This window comes from Ziziphus jujuba, chromosome 6, assembly GCF_031755915.1.
Source record: "Ziziphus jujuba cultivar Dongzao chromosome 6, ASM3175591v1".
NCBI lineage: Eukaryota > Viridiplantae > Streptophyta > Magnoliopsida > Rosales > Rhamnaceae > Ziziphus > Ziziphus jujuba.
The window spans coordinates 31,033,393-31,044,913 of NC_083384.1; the positions used below are offsets into that span (position 1 = coordinate 31,033,393).

At 31.2% G+C, this 11,521-nt stretch overlaps 1 protein-coding gene across 2 annotated transcripts; it reads right to left on the reverse strand.

Moving 5' to 3' along the window:
* Positions 1–338: 338 nt before the first annotated feature.
* On the reverse strand, positions 339–5,559 carry LOC112488992 (disease resistance protein RUN1-like). Of its 2 annotated transcripts, none has more exons than XM_048463451.2 (6): positions 5,389–5,559; positions 4,792–5,305; positions 2,935–4,060; positions 2,460–2,774; positions 1,297–2,349; positions 339–1,208 (listed from the first exon to the last, which is right to left on the reverse strand). In XM_048463451.2, exons 2-6 carry the CDS (start codon positions 5,289–5,291, stop codon positions 681–683), a joined length of 3,522 nt encoding a protein of 1,173 aa, XP_048319408.2. In that variant the 5' UTR covers positions 5,292–5,305; positions 5,389–5,559; the 3' UTR covers positions 339–680. The 2 variants fall into 2 exon arrangements, with proteins under 2 accessions (XP_048319408.2, XP_048319409.2); XM_048463452.2 differs by lacking the exon at positions 5,389–5,559 and having other exon boundaries at positions 4,792–4,989; positions 5,064–5,196.
* Between the last annotated feature and the right edge of the window lie 5,962 nt (positions 5,560–11,521).

The following is an 11,521-nucleotide window of genomic DNA, read 5'->3' on the forward strand; positions in this document are numbered from 1 at the left end:
TAATCACCAACTATACACAAACACATTTTACCAACCATTAGGCAAACAGATAGGAAGTGGAAAAAGAAAAAAATATATCAATCAAGAAAATACAGTTCGTTCTCCTTTAGCACTATTTTTAATTTCCAGAAACAAAATTAAGCCTTTGAAATAGACATTTTATATGCTACTAGGAAAGATAAATTGAGAACGTTTAAAGAAATTCATACGGATATGCACACAAACAAGGCATCCCAACTTCAATGTCACGACTAGAAGGTATCTTTCAACCGAAAAGAAAATGAACTTGTATGTGAAATTAACTAGCAGAATTTTTAAACTTAGCTTACAAGTAAATGTAATTAAAACACCTGGAAATGCATATTGAATGAAAATAAAGAATATCAAATTTACACAATTAAAATCTGTGTTCTTAAATTGATTTACCAAAGCACTGACAGAATTTACTTGATTTTCATCAAAGAAAGTCAACACCTTAAGTTCCATTTGTCCGTAAGACGTAGAACCGAATTGTTCATTTGCATCTTCATCGTTTACCAACTAAACTCCGCCTGGATTTATTTGAACTAATTGTAAGATGTGATTCATCACCGTCTTCTTCCTCATGAGAGCCCCAGGGAACAAACTGATTGCTTCCACTTGCTTCACAACATTCATTATCCAAGCGTCTTCTCTTTGTCTCATATACTTTGAACAGTTTCTGCATTAAATCTCTCTGCATCTTCCTTGTAAACGAACCAAACCCCACACTTCTTTATCTCACAAGATTCACTCTCCAATTGCTTAACCTTATCGCGGGAGAACGAAGCCCAAACATGGAAAGAGGCATCACTGCTCCAACTAGAGAGCCATTTTTGTGTAGACAGATCTTCTGAATGCTGCATAAAGTCTTTTGGGACATACCAAATAAATACGTGATCTAAACATTTTTTGTTTGCCCACAAAAACCGCTCTACATAAAATTCAGGAGGACAGTCATCATCAATATTGGTTTTGAATTTGAGTTTGAAATGAATTATAACGTAGTCCTGAGGTCTAATTTTATTCAGGTCAAGAACAACGCACAGAGCCAAACCCAAGAAGCTGTCATTATTCCAAAATGGAGGAAGCTTATCAATTTTCAGTGAAGTCCCTGGACTTTGACTGCTGAACCACTTAGGAATTTCGTCACCCGGATAACAAAAATTGAGGTCCGAATCTGAATTGACCTGTACCATGAACATGGGAAATTAAAAACCTGGATAACAAAACTTCTTAATAGCAATTAGCTTTAATTAGGGAAAGAGATAAACATACAGCTTTAATTATTTTAAAAATTGCATAATCAGCGATGATGGTGTTGCGTGTATTCTGATCCAACTTTTCACAGCCAAAAAAGTTAGCAAATCTACCCATAAAGTCAGCACATCTATGGGGCCTACAGAAGTTAGGAGATTCAGAGTTGAGTTGGTGCTGGAGTGAAGGCCTCCAATCTGATATTTTCTCCAGTGATGTGCAATGTCTTGCATACACGCGTTCACAAAATAATGGAAGATCTGGTAGTGATTTCAAGCTCCCACAAAATTGGACCTCCAATGATAACAAAGCAGGAGGTAAAGGAGGCAAATTTTCAAGTTTTGAACAAAGACTGAGGTTCAAATACTCAAGTTTCCTTAAATCACACAACTTGTTTGGGAGAAACCCAATTTCCTTACAACTATCTAGGTTCAAATCTTTGAGGGAAATTAGGTTATCAATGGACTCCGGCAACTCTGTAATCCCTGCTCCAGACATGATAAGACTTTCCAGCAGTTCCATAGGCTCAAAGATTGCTGGAAACTTTTCCAGTTTTACACAACCTGACAGAATGAGTGATTCAAGAGATTTTAGCTTGCAAATGCTGGTTGGAAGACTTCTAAGACTTTCGCAATCACCCAAATCTAATTTAACAAGACCAGAAAGACTCTCAATTGATAAGGGCACTGCATCTATTGGTGTCCTTTGCAAATTTAAAACTGTTAAATTCATCGGAAACTTTAGGGAAATGTGGGATTGAGGTGAGGAGAGAGACAAAATATTGTTGTTTATAAAACTTTTGAGAAGTGGGAACTGTTGCTGAAAAATTTTGCTCAAAAAGTTCTTAATGCCTCCAAAATGTATTGTCTCTTCAAAATCTCTAAGTTTGGAGCAACCCTTCAAATTTAGATCAGTAAGCTTGTCAAGATTTTCAAGACATGGAAGAACCCGAACCAAACTTCTACAGCCTTCAAGATTTATACTTTCCAGGTTTGGAGCCAGCTGAGATAGATCTGGTATTTCTGTGAGGAGCGCGGAATAGCTAAGATCCATTCTTTTTAACACCGGAAGAGACTGTCACATGATGGAGAAAAATGGCTATATATATACTTGACAAACAATACAATAGGACTAAGTTAAAAAGTTATGCTTTTTACCGAAAAAGTTGAAGTAGTTAATCATACCTGAACTTCACGATTCCATAGTTTTTGAATATGGCTGCGATGGAGTACCAGTTCAACAAGATTTTCAGGAGTAAAATTCGATGGCATTGATTCCAAAGGGTAAAAATCCCAATGAAAATAGTTTAGCTTCTCAGAAAGATAAGAATCAAGGCCTTGAAAAAGGTGCAGTTTAAACTTATTAACACTAATATAATTGTCAAAATAAATTTTCAGGACTCGTAGATTGCACATCTTCGATAAGGCTGCTCTACAAACTTCTACATCTCTAGTCATTTCGGACAAGTTGAATAATATGACTTCAACCATTACAGTTCCCTGAAAATCAAATGAACATTATATATTTAAACTAATATATCTAAGGATACAGTATAATAAAATTTATTAAAGTTATATGTACAATACTAAATTAGATGCTGGTTGTTAAAACAATATTTCTATCATTTTTAGGAGGAACCAATAATGCATTTGCACTTACAGTATTTCTTTCCAATACATGGCAAACATCTTTAGCATCCCACAACCTACTATGATGACCAGGCTCCGTATGTCGATCACAAACAATTTTCTGACCCATTTGTCGCAACAAATCATGCATCCGTAGCTTATTTATTATCCCATATCTAACATCTTCAATTAAGGACTTTTCAACGAGAACTTCCATTCCTATTTTCACTAGGGAATCACCACTATCTAGTAACCTTTCTGCTTCACTTCTAGTAAAAGACCCATTAAATAGACATGCAATGTCAAGAAATATATTTTGAATCCCTTCATCTAGTCCCTCATAACTAGTTCTCAGTACATTAAAAATTTTGTTTTGTTCTGGAAACTTTTGCAGGTTATATAATACATTTTTCCAGTCTTGTTTGTTTCTGGAATGAAGAAAACAACCCAAGACTTTCAGAGCCAATGGATTTCCATCTGCATAGCTTACCACCCTTTTTAACAGCATTGCATCATCTATTGGAGGAGAATTTTTACCAAAAGCATGCAAACGGAAGAGCTCAAGAGAGTCATTGTGACTTAATCCCTCCATCTTGTAAATGTTTTGATCAGCAACTTTTTTAAGCACTTGAACATTTCTAGTTGTAACAAGAATTCTACTTCCAGGAGCAAATTGATCATATCCCTCAACTAAAGCATCTAATTGAATCCAGTCATCCACATTATCAAGAACTATGAATACCTTTTTACGGCGAAGTTTGTCAAAAATATATGGTGATGCTACAAATGGCGTATCCATCTTTAAAATAGCATTTTCATTTAACAATTCAAAAAGAAGCTTTTTTCTCAAATGATATGGTGTGCGTCTTTCACATTCTTCCTTAACATTTGGAAGAAAAGAGCAACCTTCAAACTGAGAACTTGATAACTCTTGATATACAACACTAGCAAGTGTGGTTTTACCGATACCTCCCATGCCCCAAATACCTATAATACGAACATCTTTTGAGCCAATGGATAATAATGATTTAACTTTCTTGATATTTTCTTCAATTCCAATGAGGCCACCCTTTTTGTAATGTTCATTTGAAGGTTGGCATTTTGGCAATTTCAACGAAATATCTTCAACAATTTTTTGAACTAGCTTAAACTCGGGCCTACACAAATGCCAAAAAATAAAAATAAAAAAAAACAATTTTTAGAAAAATAGGACCAGCATCTTGACGTAGAGTTGGGTACTTCAAGCGAAAATAGAAAATAAAACATATAGAAATTTTAAATAATACTTTTTTTTATTTATTTGCATTCAATTTTTCTCTCCCTCTCTATATATATTTATTCATTTACTTATTTTGTCTAGTTTACATCTCTCACCTAATTAAACTTAGATTTTTAATTTCTCTTATGGAAATGATGAAGTGAAAGCAAAAATTAGTTCTTCTTTATCACTTAAATTTATTTTATTTTTTATAATAATTTTTAATGATGTAATGTTATATTAATATATTATTGGTACACATGATCAGGGATAGGAAAAAGGGACAAACGATCCGTATCAAAAAAAATAAAATAAAATAAAAAAATAGTGATATTTATTCTCTGATTTTCATTAATATTCTACCATGTCATTGTTATTTATTATTGTTATATTAATGGAATTTATAGCTAATCTCCTCTCACCTTTTTGTTTTTTTGATCGTATTCTGTCATTCGTTTAGAAAATGTAATTAACATCATAATGATAATGCTCTATATTATGTTGTTCACAAACATTGACATACAATTAAAAATTGCTAGCCTATTTTATGCTACTTTTTTTTTTTTTTTTTTGGTGATTTATTTTATGCTTCTATCGTAATATAATACTAGGATATAGAAATTACAATACCTGAAATCCTTGGAATCCAAGCCACATAGATTGGATGCTTCTGTTAAAGCATCCCTCCATTGATACACCTTCTCCATTCTGTCCTCGAAACGGTGTTCAAGTTGAGCAAATGCAACTCCATAACTCCCATTCTTTTTCCGAACCACCGATGGATCTATGCCGTAAAAGATTGGCATAACAATCTGTCCATTTGTTCTTCTGCATTCAAGTATTTGCAACAGTTCATCCAAACACCATGTTGAGGAAGCGTAGTTTTCCGAGAAAATTATTACCGAAATCTTGGATTCCTCGATAGCTTTGAGAAGGGTGGGTTTAATTTCATCGCCTCTCTCAAATTCATGGTCATCCATGAAAGTTGAGATCTGTTTTGCAGATAAAGCTCCATAGAGATAGCTAGCAAATCCATTGCGGGTGTCCTCGCCTCTGAAACTGAGAAACACATCGTATTTTTCTTGAAGGGTGATTGCCGAAGAAAGAGAAGAAGAAGAAGAAGAAACCATGTTTACAATATAACCTGCAAATCCACAAGTAAAAGGGTAATAAATCGATGAAAATCAAATTAAGTTTTTCGAATTAGCTTTTGAATGAATAGCATACTTATGCCAGATCCAGGAACTCTCTCCTCGGTCAAGAAGGATAAAGAAAGATGATCAAAATATTTTGATCAAACAAAATATAATTTATTCAGCACTTTCCTCCTTTGTTAACTGTAAAAAAGAAAGTTGGAAATTAAGCTCCGCATAACAACTATAGTTTACAAGTTGACTCGGTCACACGATTCCGATTGTGAATTATAAGAGGATGTTGCAATTATTGCTGCACATTTTTCAAAAATATTTAAAAAATAAATAAATAGTTATTTCTAAAAATACTTAAACAGCAAATAAGCCGTAAAAATTGACGAAGAAAAAAGAGAGTTAGCCATACTTTATTTTTCCTTTCTCCACCGAAAGTATCCCACTTTTTATTCAAATAAATCAAATCATTTCTTTTTTGTTTTTTTTTACCTAAATCAAAATAACCTCCAATAAATTCTATCAGAGGAGCCCACCATAGCCAGAATCTTTTATCATCTGTCTCCTTCAAGCCATTTACCTGAAACTGAAAACCTCGAAAAACAAACCCATTAAAGTATTTTTAACAATTCTACTTAACAAAATTAATTAAATATTTCGTTTCTCTAATGAATTTATTGTTTCATATTTTATAAAATAACATAAAAAAAAATAGGGTGACTCAAATTTAATCCCTTCATTAGTTCACTTTTACATTTAAAAAATGCAACATATTATTAAATAGCCTTTTTAACATGCAAAATAGTGTGGTTTCATAAAATATGGATCATTAGCTATAATTCTGTAAAAAAACAATATACAGCATTAAGCATATTAACAAACTATGGATATCTGTATGATAAATTTTACTATTATTAAATATTTTATGAATTTTATAAAATTTGAAAATTTTAAAAGTAAATAAACATTGACACCTAAACAAAATAATGAGAAATTATTTAAATTTATAAATTATATTTCTTGCTTCGGATTTGATTGTAGAAAATTAGTCAAGGTAAGATTGTAACTTTAATAACTGTTGCCTCTTATAAAGATTCAAAATTTGAATTCTCCCACCTAAATATTTCAAAAAAAAAATGTTCCCACATATATATGTAAAAGAAAAATGTGATTTACCTATTCTAAATTAAAATATATATATATATATATATAGTAAATTACATAACAGACACGAAAAATAATAATAATAATAACAATGAGATTTAAATATTAAAGTTGGCATTTTAACTATACAATCAGTAACCCAACCCCAACCCCAACCCGATGATATTGAATTAATATTTATCAAATTTTTTGGGTAAAGTAATATTTATTAAAATTGATAAAGAGAAGAATGTTCATGATATATATAATTAATAATTTTAAAAGTTGCTTGATTTTATCTGCAGGGTGGAATTATCATTCGATTACTCACCAACTGTCTCCATTCGAAACCAATGGTGTCCCCATTTGGGGTGTTTGGAGGGTGAGAGTGTCATTTTGTTTCTTATTGCTCTTCTTTTCTTTTATCAACTTATTGTTTTTTTTTTTTCTATGCGACGTGTGAAATGAATGTCCACATAAAAAAGGAAAAAAGTATTGTTGAAACGATGAAGTGATTCGATTTTAATGAAAAAAAAAATTAAATCTTTTTTCCCTTAACATGTGTATGGTTTTTTTTTTTTTTTTTTTTGTTTTTTTTGGGTGAGAGTAACATGTGTATGGTTGGATCGAGGAATTCAGACAAATGATGAAATGGTTGCCGCAAGAGTTAACATGTGATTTCATTTACGACGAATTATTTTTTTATAATTTCTGTGGTGGATTTCTGAATGGACTGAAATCTCGATCATTAATTAATTTTCTTTATGACAACAAAAGTTTTTGTTCAAGCCAAGTAACTTAAAGCAACGCAGGATGAACTTATGTACATATGAACACCTGCAAATTCTCAATATTGAAGCAACTAGAAAAATTTATGCATTGAATTAATAATTTTATGTTAGTACGATCCTGATAATGAATGAAACATATATGAGTATATATTGGAAATTCTCTAATCCACTGTCTTGGATAAAAATTAATGTCAATAATCAACTTATTTCCAGATATTTATGATCTATTATCAATGATGTATGATATGTGGTGTGTTTGCATCCATTTTAAACAAAAAAATTTGTTGTTTGTCACAAATGAAAATAATCATTAGTTTATATGGTAATTTATAATTCGATCATTTAATTTTATTATTTTTTTAATTTTAAAAATAAACATTTCAATAATAACAATTTAAAGTTTCATCGCATTTTTTCTTCATCAAAATTTATCCCTTCTTTTACTAGTTTACATTGAAACTTAATTGGGATAATTTTTTTCCCTTTTTCTTTTTTTTTTTTTTTAATGATACTGGAGCTGTCCCAATCGCTGCTTTGATTGTGCTCATTTTTTATACACATAATTTGATGGCGTTTTTACAGGTTTATTTTATTTTATTTTTTTTTCAGTAAGGGCTTATTTTATTTTACCTCTTTTTTCCATAAGAAACCAAGTTCTTCTAGAATATGAAAAAGATAAGGAGTACATGAGATAAAGACTCCCAAATCCGAAAGACCAATTATATTAATAGATCTATTTACCAAATATATATATATATATATATATCAATCATCAATGGATTTTTTCAAGTGAAAAAAAAAAAAATTATTAACGGATGTTTAAAATTCTATTGGACCATATCCAAAGGCCCATACATACAGACCCAATCTGCTCACACCGCATATCCAAAGTTCATGTTTTTTAATAGTTGAATCTAGTTGTAAAACCTCATCTACGCATATAAAATTATAGGTTTAAGATGCCGTATTTTTTTTTTCTAAATTAAAAAATATTGTAATGACAAAAAAATAATAATAATAATATAATAAATCTCAAAATCAGTTTGGTGCTACAACTTAAATTGGCTATGCCCATAATGTAATTAAACTCGACACGACTTGTAAAGACTGCCTAGTTCATATAAATTAACTGCAACAACAAAAGCTTTTCCGGAGGCCAGTACTACCAAAAAGCAGCGAAGAAAGCTTGTACTAAATCAGCTTATGTACTATAAAACATGAATCAGAAATGAAAGCCGTTGCGGTAAGAATCTATCAAGTATACTACTTTTGAGTACTATCAGTAACCAAAAAAAAATGTATTGGTGTGGATAGAACTAAATTTAAACTTCCTTGAGGATAGTCTTAACTCTTAAGCACTACACCACCATCACTGCTGTGACGCACAGCACTAACTCGATTCAATGGGATTTATACGAGCTAAGAGGCCATATACTTAAACTCAACAACATCTCCATTTTTACATTTTAACAGCACTCAAGCCACTTCGAAGGCCGTCGTTGGTCAATCATGGCTGCTATACAAATGGAGCTAGCCACTACAAGAAAATAAAACCTAGTGAAGGGGAAATTTTTGTTAGACAAACTATGGGGAAAAGAAATTTTCAAAGGGGCTTTTAGTAAATTTACAAAAGAATGCAATGGGAATTAGATATTGGGTTGTGTCGAAAGAAGCTCTCTAACTTAATAAATGGTATTTAAGCTAATATAAGCCAAATTATCCTAAGTTTTAAGCCTTAATCTTTCATTCTAGTCTATTTTTTTAATCCAAATAGAATAGTCTATTTATTGATTTCAAAGCTCTTTAACCAAGCTAAAAGCCCACTTGTTTTGTTGATAATTTCAATTTCAACATATATATATTTATATATATGCTTAGTCTATTTTTTTAATCCAAATAGAATAGTCTATTTATAGATTTTAAAGCTCTTTAACCAAGCTAAAAGCCCACTTGTTTTGTTGATAATTTCAATTTCAACATATATATATATATATATATATATGCTTAGTGAAGTCAACCTTATATATATATATAATATATGGCCGTTATCTTAATATATAAAAAGCTTTGTACTATCTATATGAATGTAAATTTATATAGTGTGTGTATCAATATCTAATTTGAATTCCTCTCATGTGTGTGTGTGTGTGTGTGTGTATATCTTGATCGAATTCCTTTGATGCCAAATACGTATACATACGTATACACACATGAAATAGTGAGAAAATGCTTCTAGAATGATGACGTTCTTTGCAAAATACATCACATCTTCTCTCACACTTACATAGAACCCTTTCTTTCTTTCTCTTTCATTTTCTCTTCCATTGTAGCCCATTTTTTAATTCAAGTAGAGTAATCTATTCATTGATTTTAAAGCCCTTTACCCAAGCTAAGAAACCATTTATTTTGGCTTATAATTTCAATTTCAACATATATATATATATATATATATACAGAAATTCTACGGTGAAGACGGTCCGCATGAGAATCGCAGTATTAGTGACGGTTTTTCATAGTATTAACAATGATTTTTTAGAAAATCGTCATCAATACTATGAAAAACCGTCACCAATACTATGATCCGTATAAGGATCATTCGCATCGTAAACGGACTATATATATATATATATATTTACTTTGTAAAGTCAATCTTACATGTATGTACATAAATTGGCCCGTTATCTTAATATATAAAAGGATTTGCACTATCTATATGTAAGTAAATCTATATACTACCTATTCTTCTCATGCTATATATATACACATGGGAAAGTGGGAAAATGCTTTTAGAAAGACGGCATTCTTTTTTTTTTTTTGGTTTTTAGTATTTTTTTCCAAGAAAGATATCATATCTTCTTTCACATTTACCTATAAAACCCTTTCTCTCTTTTTTTCTCTTTTATTTTCTAAAGAAGCCTATTCCCATCAATCACGCCAAAAGAAGTGGAGGAGAAATTAAAACTTTGTGATTTTTGAATTTAAAAAAAAAAAAAAAGAAGCAGCACATCCCGAGGTTACCTTACATAATTTGAGATTGATTTTAAACCTTTAATTTACACACTCAGATTCAAGGTATATGAAGCAATGTCGAGTAGAGAAAGAGATTAAAAGACGGTTAAGGACCCTATGTAATGGGGACTCTCTACTTCACTTGGGGGAAATTTTACTTGATCTTTTTCTCCTCCATCCTCTCCTTCATTCCAGCCATGTACATAAAGTAACTTGTAACCTTCGGATTTCGACCACCTTAGAGGTGGAAACCAGAAAAGTAGAAAGAAAAGCTCATTAAATGAAGTGTGAATCAAAATTCATAATCCTAAATTCTAACCCTGGGAAGCTTTACTATACTTGACCGTAATTTGTGTAGTTCGTTTCTTCCTAAACCTTAGTTAATGTGTGACGTTCGCAACAAACGTGTAAAGCCTAAGGGATTCAAGCACTCGTGCGAAGTTCCCGATACATTTTGACCCCAACAATTATTCTTTTACTTATTGAAGTTAAAGAATTCTTACAAAAGAATTATTGAATATGCTAAGATGAAAATACTATAACAATCAAAAAAAAAAAAAAAAAAAAGAAAGATGAAAATACGAAGCCATGAGCTTTGAACCTTTTTGCAACGCATAAGTACTTTGTTTGGGATTTGTTCAATTTAGTTCTTTTGTAAAATGTGTTAGTATAACAATACTTAAGGGCCTGCCCATTGAGATTTTAGGGGATAAAGGGGGTAAACAGTTTAAAATAAAATAAAAGCCTTATGGATTATTAAAAAGAAATAATATATATTATTTGTTCAGGGTAATTAATACTTTTAAGTAGGTTATCAAAAATCTTCCATCCAAATTATCTTGACATGAGAATTGTTATTCACATACACAATTATAATCATACTCAAATGACTAATTTATTATAAATGAATTATTTTTGTCCAAACACGTTCAATTTTAAAATTATTTCAAATTTTGAAACCAACTGTTTTAAAAAGGTTTTGGTAGTATTAGAATGACTATTATTACATTTAAATCATTTCCTAATCTACATTCAGGAGATGTGAGATTAGATACTTGATAGTCTGCTAGTGTCTCTTACACTCGTTCAGATTGATCATCACAATCTATCCCCCTCAAAGTGCAGCGCCCTAACTGGCATATTTCTGATCAACTACAAGCTTTGATATCACTTGTAACACTCCATCTCCCCTAGCAGACCTGTTATTCTCTATCAATATTGTCCTCAATTTAGCCACCATACTCTATATGGGTTCTTTATGCAGAGTTTCCC